The sequence below is a fragment of the Salvia hispanica genome, chromosome 6, assembly GCF_023119035.1.
Source record: "Salvia hispanica cultivar TCC Black 2014 chromosome 6, UniMelb_Shisp_WGS_1.0, whole genome shotgun sequence".
Lineage (NCBI taxonomy): Eukaryota > Viridiplantae > Streptophyta > Magnoliopsida > Lamiales > Lamiaceae > Salvia > Salvia hispanica.
The window spans coordinates 42,677,009-42,699,792 of NC_062970.1; the positions used below are offsets into that span (position 1 = coordinate 42,677,009).

The 22,784-nt window shown below is 36.2% G+C and overlaps 3 protein-coding genes across 3 annotated transcripts; 2 read left to right on the forward strand and 1 right to left on the reverse strand.

Annotated features, from left to right (window-relative positions):
• The first annotated feature begins 315 nt into the window (after positions 1-315).
• On the forward strand, positions 316-9,792 carry LOC125194455 (nuclear cap-binding protein subunit 1). Its single transcript, XM_048092681.1, has 19 exons — positions 316-497; positions 698-757; positions 994-1,050; positions 1,733-1,804; positions 1,911-1,973; positions 2,138-2,314; positions 2,465-2,596; positions 2,761-2,827; positions 3,977-4,176; positions 4,871-4,941; positions 5,352-5,436; positions 5,935-6,003; positions 6,133-6,251; positions 6,814-6,952; positions 7,418-7,912; positions 8,061-8,366; positions 8,503-8,672; positions 8,787-8,898; positions 9,381-9,792. Exons 1-19 carry the CDS (start codon positions 414-416, stop codon positions 9,486-9,488), a joined length of 2,586 nt encoding a protein of 861 aa, XP_047948638.1. The 5' UTR covers positions 316-413; the 3' UTR covers positions 9,489-9,792.
• A 939-nt stretch (positions 9,793-10,731) lies between these two features.
• Positions 10,732-19,189, forward strand: LOC125193670 (ATP-dependent zinc metalloprotease FTSH 12, chloroplastic). The gene is made up of 19 exons (XM_048091511.1): positions 10,732-11,278; positions 11,406-11,590; positions 12,228-12,454; positions 12,763-13,040; positions 13,459-13,536; positions 13,621-13,863; positions 13,952-14,092; positions 14,180-14,347; positions 14,977-15,089; positions 16,055-16,271; positions 16,413-16,484; positions 17,150-17,269; positions 17,352-17,468; positions 17,548-17,724; positions 17,876-17,995; positions 18,099-18,173; positions 18,362-18,469; positions 18,590-18,670; positions 18,825-19,189. The coding sequence occupies exons 1-19, from the start codon at positions 10,904-10,906 to the stop codon at positions 18,900-18,902; spliced, it is 2,973 nt and encodes a 990-aa protein (XP_047947468.1). The 5' UTR covers positions 10,732-10,903; the 3' UTR covers positions 18,903-19,189.
• A 61-nt stretch (positions 19,190-19,250) lies between these two features.
• LOC125193671 (peroxisomal 2,4-dienoyl-CoA reductase [(3E)-enoyl-CoA-producing]-like) lies at positions 19,251-21,140 on the reverse strand. Its single transcript, XM_048091512.1, has 5 exons — positions 20,834-21,140; positions 20,586-20,745; positions 20,192-20,361; positions 19,897-20,119; positions 19,251-19,525 (listed from the first exon to the last, which is right to left on the reverse strand). Exons 1-5 carry the CDS (start codon positions 21,017-21,019, stop codon positions 19,371-19,373), a joined length of 894 nt encoding a protein of 297 aa, XP_047947469.1. The 5' UTR covers positions 21,020-21,140; the 3' UTR covers positions 19,251-19,370.
• Between the last annotated feature and the right edge of the window lie 1,644 nt (positions 21,141-22,784).

Below are 22,784 nucleotides of genomic sequence, written 5' to 3' on the forward strand. Positions count from 1 at the left end.
TTTTTCTCAATGGAAGTTGATTTGGATGAGTTGCAAAATCTACACAATTCCTCCCATTCCTTTTAACGTGTTCAATTTCACTATTTTAAAAATTAAAATATACTATTTTGAATATATAATTTGTTCGCCGGTATAATTATAGGAACAATTATACTTATCTTATTAATATTTTGATACTATTTTATAGTACTACCTTAAATTCATTATTTATATACTTTAATTTCATTAATCTTTTAATGGTGTCCAAATTATTCTCACAATACAAAATATGTCTAAATCGCACGCTCAATCTGTACCCAAATATATCGACCGCTCCATATAATTTAACGTTGCGCTAACTTTAAAAAAACCCTTCTCCAGCTCCACTGAGCTCGCGCCACCGTCTTTTCTTCCGACCTTCTTCCGCCGCCGGAATGAGTAGTTGGAGAAGCCTGGTGCTTCGACTCGGAGAGAAATGCGCTGAATACGGCGGGAATACCGATTACAGAGACCAACTCGTCAGTCTTTATTTCTTCTCTTAAACCCTAATTTTGTTTTTTTTTTGGCTCAATTTTTAATGTCTGCAGGGGTGTAACCCTAGAACTATGCTATTCGTTGCCTGCCAACACTTGCATTTACATCAATGCTCCAGTTCTCAAAATTTTAATATATCTCGCCGAGAATTGCTACTTGCTCATCTTCATATATTTCCCCACAGGAAACTTGCTTTGGTGTGGTTCGCCGTGAGCTGCCGCATTCCCAAGATGAAATTTTATCTGTAAGGAGCTTGCTTCCATTCCTATTGCTCAATGTTCTTTCCCTTTGACTATGTGTAAATACTTTTGGGTCTAGGGAGTTTGGTTTTGAATTTTAAACTAAGTTAGTGGAAGAAAGGGTCTTGATGAAATTTTGCTAAGTTATCAAGTACTAGTAATCTAGCATGCTTAGATATCATGTTTACCTTTTATTATTCTGAATGCTCAAGCTTCTTGCTTTTTTATGGTATTGTGGCAGTTCCTTCTCCAGTGTGCAGAACAGTTGCCTCACAAGATACCTCTCTATGGGACACTGGTATGATTGAAGTTCTGTTTACCTATTCATTGTCTTATACGTGTATTATTTTGATAAGTACTAGTAATATACACTTGTCAATAGTCTGCATATATCAATTTTACTTTTTTGGAACATGGATGCTTGAAGTTATCTCTGTGATGCTCAACTAGAAAATTGAATGGATGGATGGATTCAAGAATCTATCAACTGTTTTCTCTTTTCATGATAAATGGAGTACTTATTATGGTTAAGTCAAATTTCTTTGATGACCTTAAGTAATCTATTTCAACTATATTTCAAGGAAACCATGATGATGCATATTCTTGAAACCATTTCATATGGCTTCAACGTTGTATCTATGTTTTGTACCCTTTAATAGAATAAGATAGCAATCCACCATTACACCATATAGCTGAACAACAGATATTCAATGAAAATCAGGATCACTGTCTGCCACACATTTCTTTTCCAGAAGCTATTTATTGTATTCTAAAATTTGAAATATGCGCTTACCTGACTCTCCATAGGGATTCCTAGGTTATTTCTGAATTCTCATTCTCATTAGACTGTACGCTGTAGTATGTTACTGAATCTGAGTGAATATGCGCTTTGTCTGGACGTAGCATAATGTTTTTGTGATCTTTCTCATTGATAAGAACCTTTTCAGTATACTTATATATAGATTCTCCTACTATTGTAGGTTGGTCTGGTAAATTTGGAAGATGAAGATTCCATCAAGAGAATTTTGGAGGACACACATGGAAATTTACAGGTAACAACCAAATTATAGACTACATTTATAAGACATGTTGACTTAGACAAAAATCTGTTGATTGTTCTTTACTATATACTGATATATCATCATTGTTTTCTGGCAGGCCGCTTTAGATAGTGGAAGTTGTAACAGGATCCGCATACTCATGCGCTTTTTGACTGCCTTGGTATGTGTTAGTCGTAAAATTCTTTGATCCTCACTTATCTGTTGCTGACTAAGAAGCTAATGAAAAGACTCACTTCCACACTTTGTTTAAAAGACACATGTCTCTGCATTTCATGTAATTATGAAGTTTATGCTATTGTGATTATGAACTGATCCGTTGTACAGATGTGCAGCAAAGTTCTCCAACCGAGTTCCTTAGTTGTTTTGTTTGAAACACTGCTGTCTTCAGCTGCTACTACTGTAGATGAAGACAAGGGAAATCCCTCGTGCCAAGCTTGTGCGGACTTCTATATAATTTGTATCTTGTCTTGTCTCCCTTGGGGTGGAGCAGAACTTGTTGAGGTAACTTTAACTTTTGTTCCACTTGATGATGATTCTCTGGTTATTTGGTTTCAATTATTTAGTGAAAATGATAAAAATAATACAGGGCTAAGGTGCCCTAGTTTGGCTGACCTTTTCGAGATGATCATACAAGTTTTTTTTTATTGCCAGCAAGTCCCTGAGGAGATCGACAGGGTCATGGTAGGGATACAAGCCTACATGAGTATAAGACGGCATGTTTCTGATGCTGGCTGCTCTGCTTTTGAGCATATTGAAGATAGAAGTCAGGATGATGGTGGAAAAGTATGCCACCTATCTCTTTGTTTTGTATCAACATGATGTATTCATGTGCTCTTTCTCTTTCTTTGAATTTTGCACGTAACCTATAAGATATGTGAAGGAGGATGTGGGCACCCTTTATATTACGCACCGTTGAGTTTCCAGTTGTTAATCTGAGTGTCTTTTAGGATTTCCTGGAGGATCTTTGGAGCCGGATTCAGGATCTCTCTAGCAAGGCCTGGAAGCTGGATAGTGGTACTGTTTCTGAATCTAATTGTTTTCTTTATTTCATCATGCTTCTTGCTGTGCTCTATTTGGGATGCACACATGATACATCAATTTTATATCTGTACTCAGATATACTTATTTGTTTTGGCAACCTATGTCTGATCTTGATAGTTGATAGAACATCTTCACATATTTAGAGCATTTAATATAAGTGACTTTCTTCCATTTGTACAACCATGAATTATCCATTTCTCCTTTGGTTCATTAATAAGTTGAGATTGATAGTATGTTGTGTCTTTCAACCTGGTTTACTTGATCTTTTGTAAGTGGAATTTAAATTGCAAGGACAATCCCATTTAAAGAATCAAAGATCTCAACATTCATATAGTCAACATTTTCAATGTATATATGAACACCAGACAACTTATTTTGCAAAATGTAAGGTTTTCTTGTGTCCATCAGGAAGCACCAACAGTAACTGAAATATAAGTAGCAAGTGACACTGTGGACTTCAATTTAAGTTCTGTTAGGCATGCTGGCGTGGCTTTCCTTTGGTTGTATATGCTTCTACTAAGCAACTATTATACTCCCTCCGGCCCAGTTTAGGAGTGCAATTTAGTTAGGGCACGGGTTTTAAGAAATTGTTGGAGTGTGTAATAGTTGAAGTGAGGTAGTGGTTGTTGGAGTATGTAATAATTGAAGTGAGGTAGTGGAAAGTCGGACCCTTTTGACTCTTTGTATGTTTTGGATTTTGTTTTGTTTTATTTTTATGAAAGTAATGGCATTTGAGAGTAAATTTCATCAACAATGAGGTTAAATTTTATGTCCAAATATGGTAAATTCTAAATGGGACTCTTAAACTGGGACGGACGGAAATGGCAAAACAAGACTCTTATACTGGGACGGAGGGAGTACTATATAACCTTCATTTTCATTCTTGGATTATTGATAGTTGTGTAGAGTAGATTCATGTGATAGTGTCTATGAGGAAGCACTGAAATCTAAGAAGCAAATGAGCTTCAATTCAAATTGTTCTTCAAGCATGACTGTGGCTTTGGTTTGTTTGCACATGTTTGATCTGTTGAGCATTATATAGTTAGCCTTAAACCATACAATTTCTTAAGATTGAGTGCGTGCATACACACAGATTATTTTCTGAATGATATTCCTTTTTAGTTCCTAGACCGCATCTTCCATTTGAACCACAACTAGTAGCTGGGAAATCTCATGACTTTGGTTCCTTGAACTGCCCTGAGCTTCCGGAACCTCCGGCTTCAGCTACGAGCATCACATATGGAAAACAAAAGCATGAAGCTGAATTGAAGTATCCTCAGCGCATTAGGAGACTTAATATCTTTCCTGCTAGTAAATTTGAGGTAATTTTACTGGACTATACTGACATTTGAATGGCCCACCTATTTGCACGTGTTATCCTTTTTTTGTGCATGCATTATACTGTGGTTGATATAGTTTCTCTATATATCCATTGAATTTTCTACGTCATGCTACCCTTTAAGATTTGATTTATTCTTTTTGAAGGTCATTTTTTTAGCTTGAAGAGGACCCCCTTTTCTTTAATAATCAACATCCCCTTCTTCTTGGGCTAAAACCTTCACCAAATGCAGAAGAATTTAGCACACTTAGCTTAATCATGAAATATGGTTTAGAAAACTGAATTTCAGGAAACTTCAACATAGTAACTGTTAAATGATGAGTTTAAATACCTTATCTCCTATAGCCGAGTTTCCGTCATTTGGACTTATATTATTCATTTTCTCTTTTCCCTTTTAATGGTAAATTGACAATATCATGATGTTAGTACCTGATGCTAAATGTAATTCTTGGTCTCTACAATCTATTTTCGTTGTAGAATGATAAGTAAATTTTTGAACGGCATATGTATTTATGAGCATAAAACATGTCTGTTTATAGCGTTGTTTTCAAAATAGAATGAGAACTTGATTCTTGAGTTGTATTTACTTCCTAGATGCCGATCAGTTGCATATAATTCTTTTTTCATCCCTGTTACCTTATTAGCGGTTTGTACCCTTGTGTTCGTTTTCTTTGCAGGACTTGCAACCGATAGATCGTTTTGTCGTGGAAGAGTATTTACTGGATGTTCTGTATTTTTTAAATGGATGGTTAGTAGCCTGTTTGAACTCGTTGTGTATATTATTTGTAATTGTACTGTTGAGTACTAATTTAGCAAATTAGGATGGAGACTTGGTAGGATCACATCCAACACATGTATTTGGAAAATACCTTCATTTTTCTGCAGTTCTGGAAGTCAGTATAATGACTTTGAACTATCTGTGTTTGTTACGGAAGCTAGGAGCATGTTCTATGATAATAAGTTTGTCAGTATATAGAAGATAGAGAGTAGGTCATATATTCTTTTGATTTCATCTAACTTATGTAGTAGTGTTAGAAAAACAACAGAGAAATATTTCTGGCCGAACACTTCTATTCATTGTACTCACTACTCAGACGTGATTGTTCAAGTATCCTTATTCTTTTATTTTAATTTCTTTCCTTGTTTCTGCAAAGCTAGTCGAAAGGAGTGTGCTTCATCCATGGTTGGCCTGCCCGTTCCCTTCCGGTACGAGTACCTTATGGCTGAGACAATATTCTCTCAGGTACAAATTAATGGTGCATCATTTTATTTACTTTGGGTTGCTCTATGTTGAATTTGATGTTTGAAATTAGGCCATAATTTATTCCTGCCAAACCTGGTTGGAAATTTGTAAACATTGGGTTTTGAGTTATAGCTATGTTTATATAATCATATGGCTGCAGATCATGTTTTTTGGGAGTTCAGGCGCTGTCATTTTCTTTTTTTGGTCTCAAATATTAGAAAGCTTAAGCTGGAGTCTCTTAGATTTGGTATTAAATTGAAGATTGTCTTGGTGTTAACTTCAATTGCCATCACTCCTGAGAAGAGTACAATTTTTTTTTGTAAATTTGTAATAGCTCTGTAAGTAATGGAAACAGTTGGAAAATACCTTTTACTAATTACTAGCAGTAATTTTAGGTAGGGGTTGGGTAGGGTTTGGTGGAGTGTGCCTTACCTTAACCAATATCAACTTTCCAACGAGATAGGGTATTGCTTTTTAATGTTTATCTCTTACGTGCAGATTCTCTTACTGCCTCAACCTCCTTTTAGGCCAATTTATTATACATTGGTCATTATGGACCTATGCAAGGTATGGTTATATACTTCTGATTCTATTGCCCATGACAGCCAACTTTGTCTTGTAAAGCATAATTTGCAACTATAGTCTATACTACTAGCTATCAAGGATATCTCAGTTCTTAGTGCAAGATTTTTCCAGGCTCTTCCTGGTGCCTTCCCAGCAGTTGTGGCCGGGGCTGTTCGATCACTTTTTGATAAAATTTCTGAACTAGACATGGAGTGCCGGACTCGGCTGATCCTTTGGTTTTCACACCACCTGTAAGTTAATATTCACAATATCTCGGATCTCCGCATTATAAAGTCCACAGTTGTAGCAACTGCTTACTTTACACATTCTTGTGGACCTCACACTGATATCTTTAATTAGGCATCATAGACAAGTATTGACATGATTTATTGGTTCTGAAAGCATCTGGATTCCACTGATGGATATATTTTTGACCAGAATGGCTAAATGTTTTAATTACTGGAATTCAATTTGAATCTTTCACTTGCTTACTGTTAGCATCATCAGGAACTATTCTGGCAGGTTAATTGATTGTTTGCCTGTTTCTAAGTGCTCCCCCAATGTGAAATCTCTGACATCTTAGGGAACGGTCAATGTTTTCTTAGTTTTATTTAGTATTTTACACCTCAATTTTTCCAAGTGTCAGTTTGCTATAGTATATAGTTCATATATCAGTTTCTAAGCAGTAAGATGTGTCCTCTTGAATCAGCTGTTTTATGAACCCCAGCTCATTTTTTTCATTGAAGGGGGACAAACTTGTATTTAGTCATCAGTCTTGAGTACTTTTCTTCTGACTTTTTTTGTGTGTTTCAGATCAAATTTTCAATTCATTTGGCCATGGGAAGAATGGGCTTACGTCTTGGACCTTCCAAAATGGGCCCCACAGCGAGTGTTTGTCCAGGAGGTTTTGGAAAGGGAAGTGCGCCTATCATATTGGGACAAAATCAAGCAGGTAAATTTGTTTTTTCATAAATTACATTCTTGTTGTCATTTTTTACCAGCCTCCAGAATTTAGTCACTGAATCTTATGTGACAGATCATTTGCGAACATGTGTAAGTTTTCACGTGAAATTCTAAAAAATTTGTATAATATCAAAAGATATTAGGCAGACCCCTTGTTGCATGTCAGATGATACACAAGTCTTTCTTGTGATGGTGTAACTTTGCTTCTTTCAGAATCAGTTAGCTTGTTGCTACTGGATCTGCACAGTGGAAGTTAGATAGTGTTTCTTACATCCTACTCCTTCACTTTTAAATGTTTATCTTTGTTGTAAATTTGATGTTGCTACAACCAAATGCTTTTGAACTAAACTAGTATTAGTAAATACATGTGAATACAAGTATACAACATTTGGACCATATTACTATAGTTTTCAATATTGATTCAAGTAATTTGTGTTTATCTGCATTCGTATAGAGCATAGAGAGTGCCCCTGCTCTGGAGGAGTTGCTTCCCCCGAAAGGTACGACAAATTTCATATACAGTGCTGAAGATGGAGATCAAACCGAGCGCGGCCTCTCTTCAGAACTCAGCGGCATGGTTAAAGAACGAGTGACTACCCGCGAAATTATTTCATGGATTGATGATCATGTGCTCTCAACTCATGGTCTGGATGTTACTCTCAGGGTGGTTGTTCAGACCCTTCTCAATATTGGTTCAAAAAGTTTTACCCATTTGATTACTGTATTGGAGAGGTATGGCCAAATTATTTCAAGGATTTGTCCGGATCAAGATAGGCAAGTTATGCTGATTTCTGAAGTGAGTTCATTCTGGAAGAACAATGCTCAAATGACTGCTGTGGCGATCGACAGAATGATGGGATATCGTCTTGTATCTAATGTGGCTATTGTGAGATGGGTTTTCTTGCCATCAAATGTTGATCAGTTTCACGTTTCTGATCGTTTGTGGGAGGTAACACTTCTAACACGCACAATGAGATCCTTTGTGAACCACATCCTTTATTCTAAGTTTATGCAGCAAATCAAATATATGAGGGAGACGGTGTGGTTGCCTTGATCTCTTTATTACTTTTTCTGTTTAACCTTCTTTTCATCTACAGATACTGAGAAATGCTCTTACGAAGACATTCAATCGTATTACTGATTTAAGAAAAGAGGTATCATCCCTCAAGAAGAGTGTTGTATTGGCTGCTGAAGCTGCATCTAAAGCTCAAGCTGAATTAGAGGATGCTAAGTCAAAGCTTACTCTTACTCTTGTGGATGGTGAACCAGTTCTTGCTGAAAATCCTGTAAAAATGAAGCGATTGAATGCAAATGTTGAAAGAACAAAACAGGAGGAGCTTTCTACTCAGGAATCATTAGAAGCAAAAGAAGCCCTTCTTGCACGAGCCGTGGATGAAATTGAGGTATATAGTAAATATCCAGTTGGAGGGTATTGTTTAAAATTTTCATGATATGCCATGTCTGGAAATTGTCTTGATTATGGTCTATAATGTAGAGCATCAACCTTCAATTGATTTATAATTGCTTTGGAGTCTGCAGGGATTGTTTTTATGTTTGTATAAAAGCTTCTCTGAGGTATTGGCGGAACCGCTCCAAGATACGGATGGTTCCTTGCACCCATCTTCTGTTGAGGCAGATGAAATGGCTATTGAAAATGAAGACACTACGGCAATGGAATTAGATAAAGAGGGTGGTAAATCTGAAAAAAGGTGTGTTGTCTTAAACTTTCCAAGGTCCTATTGTGTGGACATGATTTGGTATTTTAACTTGGACTTCTACTCATTGTTGGTTTCGGGTGCATTGTTGTAACATCATGTTTGCAGTGATCTGAACGGAGGAAGCACTGTAAATGGTTATAATGTTGGTGAAAAGGAACAGTGGTGTTTATCAACCTTGGGTTATGTGAAGGCCTTTACACGTCAATTTGCTTCAGAAGTAAGTTCCTATACTTTCTCCAAGTTTTCTTTGCTGTTTGTATGATTCTTTTCCGTGGTTCAAAAGTATGTCATTGCTATCTAAAGTTGATTACTATAAGAGATGTCAATTTTGTTTCAAATTGATAATGACATGATATGATAAGGATATGAACTTTACTTGAACACAAAATGGCAATGACGAGTTACCATCCAACAGATACAAATATGAAACTGCAATGGATGATAACATATAAAAACCCAGTAAAAGTTAACCAATATATACTTATATATTGTTTTCCTTCTTTTTTATCAATTTCTGGATTTTCTTCAGTTATATTCGGTGCATAATGCAAATATTGAACAAGATAAGCATGTTTTAATGAAATTAATGTTGGTGTAGCAACGGTGTATTTAGATCTCAGGATTGCTCTAAGCTCTTGGTTCATGCGTATACTATTGTGTCTTTTAGTGATTTCATATTTCTTATTGTTGTGTACCCAGATTTGGCCGCTTGCTGAGAAATTAGACGCCGAGGTTTTGACACAAGAAGTTCATCCTCTTCTAAGGAAAGCTGTATATTATGGTTTGCGTCGGCTGGATGAGTTTTAGTTTGCTCTTTTTGTTCCAATTATGAGTTTTGTTCTTTCTCATCGGTGTGCAAAAACACAATCTTTAGACAGCAGATGTGAACGAGTCTTGGTAATTTATGTAGTTTTGATTAGAAATGATACTTTATTTATAGCTTAACTTATCATTAAAGATCGGGCTATTCTTTTTTCTTTGCAACTGACTGGGAGAAAGTGTCTCGAATCCAGACATTCTAGTAATTAACACATGTCTTGTAGTGTTCAATACTATACCATCTGTCAAACCCATTACTCTTTTGTAAAATGTTATGCAACCTTTTTCTGAATTTTTAAAGTTTATAGCTTCAGTTTTAATTTATTTTTGTTTAGTCAATTTTGATAAGTGGTTTATCTATAGCAAATAATAGTCGTATCAATGCCAAGAAAAAAAAAGTTTGATGTATATGCTTTGTTAGTAATTTCAAGATAAATTTTGTGTTACTCGCAGTTTAGCTAAGAAATGAAGACTAATTTTGTCACACGAGATTTTGTCACACGAGAGTTAAAGAACGACTACTAACGTAGTTTCGGTAAAATTCATCCTTGTTATTCACTTGAAATCATCCATGCATCCTATGGAGGGGAATATATGATGACACCATAGTTAAAATGACAACTTACGTAGGCAAATAATTCAGTTCCAAGCAATCTGTGATACAAAATCAGAGCACTATGATAGCACCATAATTAAAATGACAACCTAGGCAAGCAATCTGTGATACATAGACAATCAACTCGGCATAAGATTCCAAGCAATCTGCAATATGAAATCAGAAATAATCAAGCAGTCTAGTATACGCAAGCAAGCCTGCCACATTGTAGGCTAATGTTGAACCTGCTCCTAACTCTAGAGGTTCTCATTGGTGGGACATTGTCATTTTAACTGTGATTGTCATTTTAATATAATCCTATGGACAAATAGTCATATAATAACTAAAATTACCATGGATTTTATTCTATTGTTATTGTTTGTTATAGTAGTAATAATATACATTGATAAAAAATTGGGCTGTACAACGAATAAATTGAAGTTGAGAATACATGTTGCGAATTCGTTGAAAGGAAAATGTAGTACTCCACAATTATAGTACTACTCCTACTAATTATAAATAAATTCAACGATGCCAAATATGCTAGCAAGATGGAATACAGGGGGTCTATTTATAATTAAAACAACATGAGAGGTATTAAAATAACAATCTAATTGGCGCTTTTAAAATTTACAGATAAAATCAGAAAACCTTGCAAAACCCAAGCTGGTGCTTCTTCTTCTTCTCCCTTGTGTCGATATGCCAATAGCTCAATGCAGCTGAGAACTGCTGCAAACAAGAAGAAATTTCAGCTGCAATTCCAAAATCAAACATATCTTAAGTTGTAAAAGAGAGATTTTCTCTTGCTATGGAAATAGCCACAGTTCAATGGAGACCAACAGCTCTTCACTCCGCCCCATTTTCCGCCCCTTACGGAAATTACAGGCTCAAAATTTCACGGCGGAAGAGGTTTATAGTTTCAGCCTCTTCGTCTTCTTCAAGTGATCCAGATGGTTTCTCCTGGCTGCGGCTTTCTCAGTCCATTCGCCGCGGTTCTCAGCGGTTTTTTGAGAATTTGGGGGAGTCGGTGAAGAGGGAAACCGGGTTTGATTTGAAGGTTCGAGTAGATGAGTATTCGGGTAGGGCGAAGGACTTGGCGCAGAAGACGCAGGAACAGGTCGAGCGTGTGAACTCTGAGCTGCTGCCTCAGTTTATCAATTGGAATAAAATGGAAAGTTGGAAGGTATGATTTTTAGTGCTATAAGCTATGAAGATGGGTTGAAGTAATGTTTAGCAATTAGCGCTGCAATTCCAGTCTTTATTGGGTATGTGTATGTGTTTCAGTATTCTAGTGATTTTATGTTTTTCAGGATTTAAAGAATTGGGATTCAAGAAGATTGGGTGCTTTACTGTTATATGTATTTGTGGCTGTTTTTTCCTTTCGAAGCATATTTAAAGCAGTCCGAGCTCCTATTGTTGAGCGTGAGAAGAGGGAGTTGGCTGAGGCGTACATGGAAGCATTAATTCCTGAGCCTACACCCACTAATTTGAAAAAGTAAGTGGTGTCCTCATCTAACTTTTTACTGCTTCTTGTATTATTCTCCGTGTTATTCTTAATCGGTGGGAAACTAGTAAAATCGTATCAGCATGTAATGTTGAATACTTGATGCTAGAAATGTGATATAGAACGAATGAGGCAATGCCATCTTTTTTTTAGTTATAAGGATTCACTAGGTGATCAAATGATGTGATTATATTATTTTATTTAATTTCTGAACTATTCCTTCAATCCTTGGTTGCTGATTGTATCACAAGGAACATTGCACAAGTTTTCTAAGCTTCTAAGGTTGGCTTGAAATAGGAAGTGTGCTACAATTCCAATAGGTTTATGTATTAAGAATTTAAGCTAATAGCAGAAGTTCTTGGCATGCACATGGTTGGTTACGAATGAAGCTGTTGCAAGTGATGGCTAGATTTGAGGAATTCCCGAACCCTGAAATCCATTTCACAGAAACTTTTCTTTAATTGCCTAAATGACACACTATGAGATGAATCTTACTTATAACAAGGAAAAGAAAAGAAACATTGTTTCTTTGGACAACTACATAAATTTCAAAAATTTTGCTTTGGTCCGGATGAAATTGGTGGACCGTTTTCTTCTTGCTCAATAATACCTTATCTCGATCATGTAGATTTAAGCAAGGTTTATGGAGGAAAGCTACTCCCAGAGGTATGAAACTCAAAAGGTTTGTTGAAGGAATTGATGGGACACTTGTACATGATACTTCTTTTGTTGGGGAGAACGCATGGGAGGATGATGCAGAAAAGGCCCAAGAAAACATAAAAAAAGTAATAGAACAGGACTCAGCATTGAACAGTGAGGACAAACAGGTTCTCCAGGCAGATTTGGGTCTATCAGGTTTGTTTCTTGTGATTTCTTTTGTTTCATGGAGATTGGGTTTCATATGGTATGGTTTAAAATTTTCCTCTACTCTAGGTTCCAGGATTTGATAATCAATTTTACCATCAGCTGAACTGTTTTTAGCTTTCCAGTTTAAGACTCAAAGATTGCCAGTCCCAGGAATATTGTTGAGCTTGTATTGCTGTTTGTAGGAGGATTACTTTTTTGCATGGATTCGAGTTATGCTGTATAATCTGACTACTATGCATACAAGTGTTTTATTGCCTGTGTTTTTCCATGGTCTTTCTAATTGGAGTTTCTGACAGGTAGGAATCAAGTAACTGGAGGAACATGGCGTGATAGACTTGCAGTGTGGAAAGAAATTCTTCAGAAGGAGAAGTTAGCTGAGCAACTAAATTCATTAAACTCCAAGTATGCGGTGGAATTTGACATGAAGGAGGTTGAGGACAGCCTTCGCAAGGATGTAGTTGAGAAGGCCCAAAACCAACAAGGAACAAGGGCGTTGTGGATCTCCAAAAGATGGTGGCGCTACCGTCCAAAACTTCCTTACACTTATTTCCTACAAAAACTTGATTCCTCTGAGGTACAATTATACCTTTGTTCTTCCTTCTCGTTAATGCATGATTTGTTGGAATCTCCCAATATGTAAATATGGTGCCATCATTCAGACTGATTATATTATTCGGTAAGATCCTGAGCACAGTCATTGTGGATAGGCTTTTAATTGTGGCTTTGAAAGTCTCAAAATGAAATCCCTTGCATAATGCTGCCAGGTAGCACATATGTTTCAATATATTCCTTTAATTGGAAGTCCCTTACATAGTTGTTGTAAAATGGAGGCACGGTCACTGTACCATATTTGGCATGGTTCTTGATCACAGAGAAATCAAAATCATAAATTTCAGAAGGCACTATTCTAAGATTCAAAATGTTCAAAATATGCCATATTATTCTTAGTGCAACATATATATACACACACACACTTATACACATTTTTTCAGGTTGATGCAGTCGTCTTTACAGAGGATCTAAAACGGTTGTATGTGACCATGAAAGAAGGGTTCCCTTTAGAATATATTGTGAGTATAGTGTCATCTTTATGTTCTGACAGTGGTTTTCTCCTTTGGCTGGACACTTGCTTATTTATTGATCATGTGTCTTAGGTTGATATCCCGCTTGATCCCTTTTTGTTTGAGGCGATATCAGGTTCTGGAGTTGAAGTAGATCTTCTGCAGAAACGGCAGATCCATTATTTTATGAAAGTTGTATTTGCACTGTTGCCTGGAATACTAATCTTATGGTTCATCAGGGAATCTCTGATGCTTCTTCATATTACAACAAATAGATTTCTTTATAAGAAATATAATCAGCTTTTTGATATGGCATATGCTGAAAACTTCATGTTGGTGAGAGCTCATTCTTCTTTTTAATTTTGTGAATCTTTGGTTTTTCCAGTTTCCGAGTAATGTGTGACATATTTTTCATTTTACTCAGCCAGTTGGTGAAGTTGGCGAAGCTAAATCCATGTACAAAAGTGTAGTATTAGGAGGAGATGTCTGGGATCTTCTGGACGAATTGATGGTATATATGGGAAATCCCATGCAATATTATGAAAAGGATGTGGCATTTGTTCGAGTAAGTTAACAATATCTCAAAGATGATTAAACAGTATATCTGAAACATGAATTAGACACTAAAGGTGTAGTTTATGCTGTCGTGCAGGGTGTGCTTTTATCTGGACCCCCAGGAACAGGGAAAACGCTGTTTGCAAGGACACTGGCTAAGGAAAGTGGACTTCCCTTTGTTTTTGCTTCTGGTGCAGAATTTACTGATAGTGAGAAGAGTGGTGCTACAAGAATCAATCAGTTGTTCTCAATAGCAAGAAGAAATGTAAGTGTCTGTCTATCCTCTCATTCTGTTGTATATTGTGAGATACTAACCGTGAGTAATAGTATCAGTATAAAGATAAGTTTCACTGAACACCTGCTCAACAAGATTTTTTGGGTGGCTTTGCTATCATTGCTTCAGGATTCAAAATTTAAATGTTTTAGCTTTCCATAAATTAAAAGGAATAACAGATGGGTTGAGTGTTCTGTATGTATTCCGATAATTAGATGGAGCAAATTGTACATTTTTAACAAGAAAAATATTAGATTGTATTATGATGAATGCATATTGTTCTATAGTTTCCAGGGATGAAAACTAAAGGATCAGGTCTAGTCTTGTTTGAAATTTGCTTTCAGTTTTGTAATCTACTTTATGTCATGTTACTTTTGTGCGCTACTTCTGCGGAATTCCTTGAGGAGCAAAGAATCTCCAACTAAATCATGAAGGGAACCACATCTTCACTTGGAACTACTCTTAGAATTCTCTGTCTTTGTCCTCAATCATTAAATCATGTCATCTTGCACTACCTTGGAAAACTTTTAGGGCCTGGTCTGGCATGCTAACAGAATATTCAATGAGCTCATGCTGGTTTTTGGAAGACAGTGTGCATTATGACACTCTCCTTTTTGTAGGCTCCTTCTTTTGTATTTGTGGATGAGATAGATGCTATTGCCGGAAGACATGCTAAGAAGGATCCACGAAGAAGAGCAACATTTGAAGCACTAATTGCTCAGCTTGATGGAGAGTAAGTGATAAATATGTGCATACTAAGTACATAAAGTTCATTGGCATGGTTACTGTTGGTATATGGTCTAGTCCTTGGATTCTAGTGAATCAATCTCACTCACCACTCTCTCTGCATCTTATTAATGTATTTTCTGTTAATAATGGAAGAGTTAGTAGAATAGCAAGTATTTCATGCTACAATTTGTCTGGCTGCCCAACAAAGAATGATTCTTATGTCTACTTCAAAGACTATAACAAAATTTCTTTTTTCAGTCAAGATAGCTAGAATAAAAGAACAAAATGGTGTGGGTAACATGTTGTCATAAATTATGCAATATGCTTAGAGTTTGCCACAATTGGTCCTTGTTCTGCAACATGCATGCCCTAGGCTAGTTTGGAGAGCCTGTGGAAGGAAAATGGAAGGGCAAAATATTGATGGCTTTTGGTTAGATTGTTTTGATAGTCAATGTTATAGGAAGCAATTGGATAATTCATGGTTTTTGCAATTATATTTATATGACAATTTCAATCCTCTTGTTAAATGTAGATATGTAATACATGATCCCAGTGTGACATGGCAACTCAAAAATGCTTGATAATTCAAATATTTAATTTCCTTTCAAGCACTATTTTCAGTAAGCCTGCCATATAAAATGTAAAGTGTTCAAATGATTAATGATCTGGGGCAAAACAATGTGAGAATCAAGAGGTCTCTACTAAATCATGATCTCCCTTCATTATTACTCCCTACTGTTGTTAACTTAGTATCACCTCTGACTATTTGCCTGGAACACAGGAGTCGTCTCGGAACAATACTCATCCTCTAAGGCCATATATGGCCAATGATTTTTGTCTATTATGAATCTAAAACTGCTGCTCATATTTTATATTTATAATTTTTTCAGTGTCATTCACTCTTATTTTATTCTTATTGGCATAGTTTTACTGTTTCTTAAGCATGACGAATAAGTAAATTGTTTGCAGGAAAGAAAGAACTGGTGTTGATAGATTTTCATTGCGGCAAGCTGTTATTTTCATATGTGCTACTAATAGACCAGATGAATTGGATTTAGAATTTGTTCGTGCTGGACGTATTGACCGCCGTGTACATATTGGTCTACCTGATGCAAAGCAACGAGTGCAAATCTTTGGTGTTCATAGTGCTGGGAAAAAACTTGCTGAAGATGTTGATTTCGAAAAGGTTGCTTCTGCTTAATGCATTCTCATTTTTAAGTATGATTCTTCTTTTTTCTTATCACTGATTGGTTAGAAGGAACTTCCCAATCAAGTATATGAGTCATGCTCAAATGTAATTCTTGTTACTCTTTCACCATCTCTGTAGGTCGTCTTTCGCACTGTCGGTTACTCTGGAGCAGATATACGAAATCTAGTCAATGAAGCAGGAATAATGTCTGTAAGTTTATTTCTTATGATATTTACTAGTGCACATGTATTCGGTGTTTTTGGCTGTTTTCTTGTGAGTTGCCTTCACTCATATGGCTTACGCACAATGAACCCTGAAATGAATCATGGAAATAAATACAAAGCACTGTTCTTTGAATTTGACTTTTGTCCTTTTTGAGTTAGGGGTTGTGCAGAAAGGTTATTGTTCTACTTCTATATATTCTTTCTCTTTATCTATCTTTAGTCTTCTTTATGTTTGAAATGCTACTTGCCAAAGATGATTTTCTATATAGTTTATACCTTTCCATGTTTGTCCAGATCATGGTAAGATGTTGATATGAATGGATTTTGTATATACTTTTTCATGTTTTGTTTACTTAATTCATCCCGAGCTTGAAAGCTACCACATTTTGTGTCTGGGTTTTCTTTCTATTGTTGGTTGCTATACTGCAAGTGCATTTGACGTTTGAGATCACTCATTACTTTAGTAAAGCATCCAAATCAATTCTCATACTACAATTATCAAGTCACAGAATATGCAGTGCCCATCGCCCATATTATAGATCACGTCAGAATTTAATGTCAAATTTGCCCACTAGCTTTGTAGGCTTTATTAGCAATTATTTGATCCTTGATGTAAGATTTTTTCTTATTGAATGTTATATGTGTAAGCAGGTCAGGAAAGGACACTTGAAGATCTATCAACAGGATATTGTTGATGTCTTGGACAAGCAGCTACTTGAGGGGATGGGTGTGCTACTCACAGAAGAAGAGCAGCAGAAATGTGAACAAAGTGTACGGCTTCTTTAGAGTATTGAAGACTGCTATTTTATATATTTTCTTTCATATCTGTGATATTACCCAAACACTTCTATAGGTATCTCTAGAAAAGAGGAGGCTTTTGGCAGTGCATGAAGCTGGTCACATACTATTAGCTCACTTATTTCCTCGATTCGACTGGCATGCATTTTCTCAGCTGCTACCTGGTGGAAAGGTATTGTGTAATATGTGGACATAACTTTTTTATTTGGATATGTATCTAATGGATTTCAACTGTTTGTCTGCTTGAGCAGGAGACTGCTGTGTCTGTCTTTTATCCTAGGGAAGACACGGTAGATCAGGGTTATACCACCTTTGGGTACCTGCAAATGCAAATGGTGGTTGCTCATGGTGGGCGTTGTGCTGAGCGCATTGTATATGGTGATGACATTACTGATGGAGGAAGAGATGATCTCGAGAAAATTACCAAGGTAACATGAATGGGTGCTGAACCTTACCATCAACTATTTACCCAACTCCGTAGTGGAAAGGAGAAATAGGAAATTCATTATTGTCTTCACCATTGCAAGTGTTGTATATGGTGATTGCATTGCTGATGTATTGTTACTGCGTCTCTTTCAGATTGCTCGAGAAATGGTAATTAGCCCAAGAAATCCCAGGCTAGGGCTCACTGCATTGACAAGAAGAATTGGGCTCGTTGATCGACCAGATAACTCAGATGGTGAAATTATAAGATACAGGGTATAATTTACTTCATAATGGTGAAATACAAAGTATATGTTGTGGCTCTTTTAATTTAAATGTTTATTCTCTAACAATAATTTTCTTACTTTCTTCGTATTAGTGGGATGACCCTCATGTAGTCCCTGCAAAAATGTCAGTTGAAGTTTCTGAGCTTTTCACAAGGGAGTTAACAAGGGTAACTTCACTAAGCCTTGGAATATTTAATTTGGTCGTATGAAAACTATATGCAATGTGTTGCTTTACGACTGCTGCCTACTACAACACTTGTCGCACTATCGTTTTTTAGCTCACATATAGGTTACAAACTTAATTGTTCGACCTACTTATAGTAGTAATGTGATAATGGATTCATTGTTACAACAGTACATTGATGAGACTGAAGAACTTGCTATGAAGGGCCTGAGGGAGAACCGGCACATATTAGATATCATAACCCAAGAACTGGTCGAACGTTCAAGGATAACTGGATTGGTAAGATATGGTCCTTTTTCACTGATGACAATTACAAAATTATTTCCCTTGACTACGCGAGTGCCTCAGTTCTTCTCTGCATATCACTATCTGCTCTAATTCTCACTGTTTCTTTCACAGGAAGTAGAAGAAAGAATAAAAGGATTGTCACCGATTATGTTTGAAGATTTTGTGAAACCATACCAGATTAACTTGGATGAGGTGTGCCTTTCTACTACTTAACATTATTCCATCTTAATTAGATGATAATAATATAGGCCTGCAGCCATTGCTGCCTTGATATCATCTCTCCGGTTATGTTTCTTGCAGTCCTTATAAATTTGATTTTAATCCGAATCACGTTGTTGTTGAACAGGATGGACCCTTACCGCATAATGACCGCCTTAGGTTTCAACCCCTGGATATATATCCTGCTCCGCTGCACAGATGTTGAACTCTTGCAGGAACGACATGCTTCTTCAATTCAACGAGCGCAATCATATTTTCTCTCTGATGAAATCAGACGGCTGAAAGATGTTGACACATGATATCGAGTAGATAGTTGATAGCAGCAGCCAGCCCTGGCAGGGCACAACACAGAAACTGTAATTTTACGAATATTTTGCACCTTCAGTTTCTCGATTGGGGTGTAATGTAGGTGTGAATCCAGCTGATGCAGTTACGCAAGTGCAGTTCACATAATTTTTTGGTTATATCTGAAAAGGGTTCCATTTTTGAACAGAGCTTCCTTGTATTATGTGCAAACATAAATAAATAGAAAAAATCACTTTGCTTGCATAGATGATAATGCAATCCTCTCTTTTAATATAAGCAGATGAAGTTGTTAATCTAACATGTGGAATTTGACAATTGATATGATATAATTTAAGCACATAACTTATGCAATGTATGAGGACTTGAGCTACAGCTTGCTCGTTGGGAGGCCAGTTGGGGCAGCACGAGATCTTTTCTCCACAGATCGAGAAACCTTCTTCACGTCATCTTTAGCCAGATAACGAGGCCTGCTCAACCACAATCCTCCATCTACAGGCAGAATGCTCCCATTGATGTATTTACCTTGACAAACAACAGTTATCATTAGATAAGGGAAAAAAGAAGATATTAATGGAGTTAAACCCTAAAACCTAAATACACTAGCTGCTGAATCATGAGGGTTATTGGAGTATCGACACATTGCTTCATCAAATGTGCTACACCAAAGCTTTTCAAAACTCAAACTAGTGTGAACTAAGGTAACAGGATGCCACTGGGTGAAATGTGTTGCAAGTGATACATCAAATCAGTATAGTCAAGGCAAGATAACTCATAACTAAGTTCTGCTATAGCACATTTCTATTGATCTATGAAAGCAAGCGCTGAACAGTGTATTGGAAACATAGCATAGCATGATATAGCTCACAGCAATATGAGAATAGACAAAAGGTTACCAGCATCTGAGGCAAGGTAGACAGCAGCCATGGCAATATCCCATTTCTCTCCAAGTTTGTAGAGAGGCGTAGATTCCCTTGCATTGTAAGTAATTTCATCAGGCTGAAGTTTACTCATGCCAGCCGTATCTCCTATAGGACCCGGTGCAATCCCATTAACCCTTATATCATAATCGGTGCCCCATTCCAGTGCCAAATTTCTCGTCAATGCATCAACACCAGCCTGGCCACAACAGCAAATTAACTCAAACTACAACGATCCAATCATCTTCACCACAAGCATCAAACCACAAACCTTGGCTGCAGACACATGGATCTGATACCAGGATGCCGTGTAGTGCAGAGTGGCGCTGATGTTCAAAATCACGCCTCCAGTAGGCACGGCCTTCCCATGCCCGTCTTTCTTGAGATACTTGAGTGCTTCGTGACACATTGTGAATGTCCCAACAGTATCAATATCCATAACTGTTGATTATACAAGTAAAGATCAAGTCTTTTTTCATGGGCGACAAAATTTAAGTGTGGCATCACGGTGGACTCAAACCTCACCGACTCAAACCCAAGACCTTTAACCTCGGCATTAACCACACTATTACTAGGTCAACACACTAAAATTTGAATTTGTTCCTCTAGTTAGTATTCATCACCTCCTTTCAATCAATTTCAACTGATTATAATAGAAAAGTAACCTGTTTTAAAGCCATTGGGAGAGAGATCTTCAGCTGCAGCTAGAAAATTTCCAGCAGCAGCATTGACCAAGATATCAAGCCTCCCAAAATGCCCTACCGTTGCCTCCACCACTCTCTTCGCATCTTCCAATTTCCTCACATCCCCTTCAAATCCAATCGCCTAGCAGCAAAATCACACACCAAAATTGACAACAGAATCGAAAAAGCAGCTGATCATGATAAACACAATTAGGGGTTTAGAAGAATACGGGGATGCCGAGGGCGGTGAGGGCAGAAACGGCGCCGTCGAGGACATTCCTGCGGCGGCCCATGATGGCGACGGAGGCGCCGTGCTTGCCGAACTGGGTGGAGATCTCGAAGCCGATACCGGAGCCGCCGCCGGTGAGCAGAGCTACCTTGCCTCTGAGGACGTTAGAGTTGAACGGAGACTCCATTTCTGCGGCGATTGTTGAAAGCGGAGAGAATAAAAGTTTGGTCAATCGGCAGTGACGATTATTTGCCAGCCCTATGTTCAATCTGGGCCCTCCTTCTATATGATCAAATTAGGATCTTTCGATGGTTGGGTATACGTCGTATTCAATGCTTCGATTAATCCTGATTTTAAATTTTCTTGAAATGGTTGGAAATCATAAACAAGGACTGATTTTACTACAGTAGCTTCACTGTAGCTATACTAAGCCTAATATAAACTACAAATTTATTGCACCCATTTCTGTAATGAGCGTCGTATTAAATTAGGGGTAATTACATGTTTATACAAAATATTTTACATTTGTTTCAATTTAGTACAAAATGTATTAAGTTTACATATTTCATACAAAAAAAATTATATTAATATTTTAAATTAATATATTCCGCTAAGTTCCTACTAACACCGTTACTTCCAATTACATGAACATATAAAAAATTTCATCAATGTTTCAAATTTGTACAAAAAAATTTTAATTAAAATTTTCCATTAATTATTTCAAACATAGTTATTTTTATTACTCACAAAAATGAATACAGAGAGAAAAAAAATCACCATTCTTCACCATCAAATTAGTGAATTGCATTTTATTGTCAAAACTTTTTCATATAACAATGGAGAATACAACTAAGAAGATATTGAATATTTTTAAAAAAAATTAAATATTGACTTATTGACTGTTTGAAGTTCAAATTAGCCATTTTGTAAAGATGAAATATGGATTTATTTTATATTGTGTTCTATAAATAATACAATAAAAAATAAAGTATACTGGGAGACAGAATTTTTTTAAACGACGATCAATTGCTGGAAGAATTGATATTGACTGCTATCTTTCTAGAGTGATTAATTGTATTAAATATCTAATTATGCTTTTATTATGATGATAAGTTGGATAAATTATAAACTAATTAACGGTATTTAAAATATTTAATGGAATGTATTAATTTAAAACACTAATATAACTTTTTGTATGAAATATGTAAACTTAATACTTTTTGTATTAAATAGAAATAAAAGTAAAATATTTTGTATGAAACATGTAATTATTTTTATTAAATTAAGTTGAAAGTATTGAATAAAAAAACTTTTTAAATGGTTGTTCAGATTTTTGTAATACGACTGCTTAAACATTCGCGGACAGATGGAATGTAAGATGGAATGTAAAGGAGTGTTAAATTATCATGCATCGAAAACGGAAAACAAAAAAAAATACTACTAATCCATAAATGTTGACTAAAATCTTTTGAATGTGTACAAAGATTGAAAAGACACACCAACAGCATCTAATTAAGAATAAAACTTCATCAACCTCATCATTAACTAAAATCAACCTCATTCATCTAACAACACGCTACAATTGTTCATGGCTAAAGACAAATCTTTTCAAAATTAATCCAACATAAGCAACCATTAACTTTTACTTAGTTGACTATTATAATCTACCTCTTCGTCTCTGAAAGTTTGTTCTATTTTTCTATTTTCGTCAATCTCACAAAATTTGTCTCATTTCACTTTTTACCATTTTTGGTAATGGACCTCATGTTCCACTAACTCATTCCTACTCACACTTTATTATAAAATTGATCACATTTTACTAGCTTTTCAACTCACTTTTTAGTATAGTATTATATTTCTTCAAATCCGTGTCCGGTCAAAATGAGCTAAAATTTAAGGGACGGATGGAATAATAAATATAGTGAATATGGTGATGGAAAATTTATGTTGCG

What these genes read in the sequence shown, in the direction of transcription:
- LOC125194455 (XM_048092681.1), top strand. Translation starts at nt 414, where the DNA reads ATGAGTAGTTGGAGAAGCCTGGTGCTTCGACTCGGAGAGAAATGCGCT. An exon ending in TTTCTGATCGTTTGTGGGAG is followed by an intron (nt 7,913 to 8,060) that starts GTAACACTTCTA and finishes TTTCATCTACAG; the next exon opens with ATACTGAGAAATGCTCTTAC. An exon ending in GGTGGTAAATCTGAAAAAAG is followed by an intron (nt 8,673 to 8,786) that starts GTGTGTTGTCTT and finishes TCATGTTTGCAG; the next exon opens with TGATCTGAACGGAGGAAGCA.
- LOC125193670 (XM_048091511.1), top strand. Translation starts at nt 10,904, where the DNA reads ATGGAAATAGCCACAGTTCAATGGAGACCAACAGCTCTTCACTCCGCC. An exon ending in ATGCTGAAAACTTCATGTTG is followed by an intron (nt 13,864 to 13,951) that starts GTGAGAGCTCAT and finishes CATTTTACTCAG; the next exon opens with CCAGTTGGTGAAGTTGGCGA. An exon ending in AGGATGTGGCATTTGTTCGA is followed by an intron (nt 14,093 to 14,179) that starts GTAAGTTAACAA and finishes GCTGTCGTGCAG; the next exon opens with GGTGTGCTTTTATCTGGACC.
- LOC125193671 (XM_048091512.1), bottom strand. Translation starts at nt 21,019, where the DNA reads ATGGAGTCTCCGTTCAACTCTAACGTCCTCAGAGGCAAGGTAGCTCTG. An exon ending in TCACCGCCCTCGGCATCCCC is followed by an intron (nt 20,746 to 20,833) that starts GTATTCTTCTAA and finishes TTTTGCTGCTAG; the next exon opens with GCGATTGGATTTGAAGGGGA. An exon ending in TCCATGTGTCTGCAGCCAAG is followed by an intron (nt 20,120 to 20,191) that starts GTTTGTGGTTTG and finishes TGTTGTGGCCAG; the next exon opens with GCTGGTGTTGATGCATTGAC.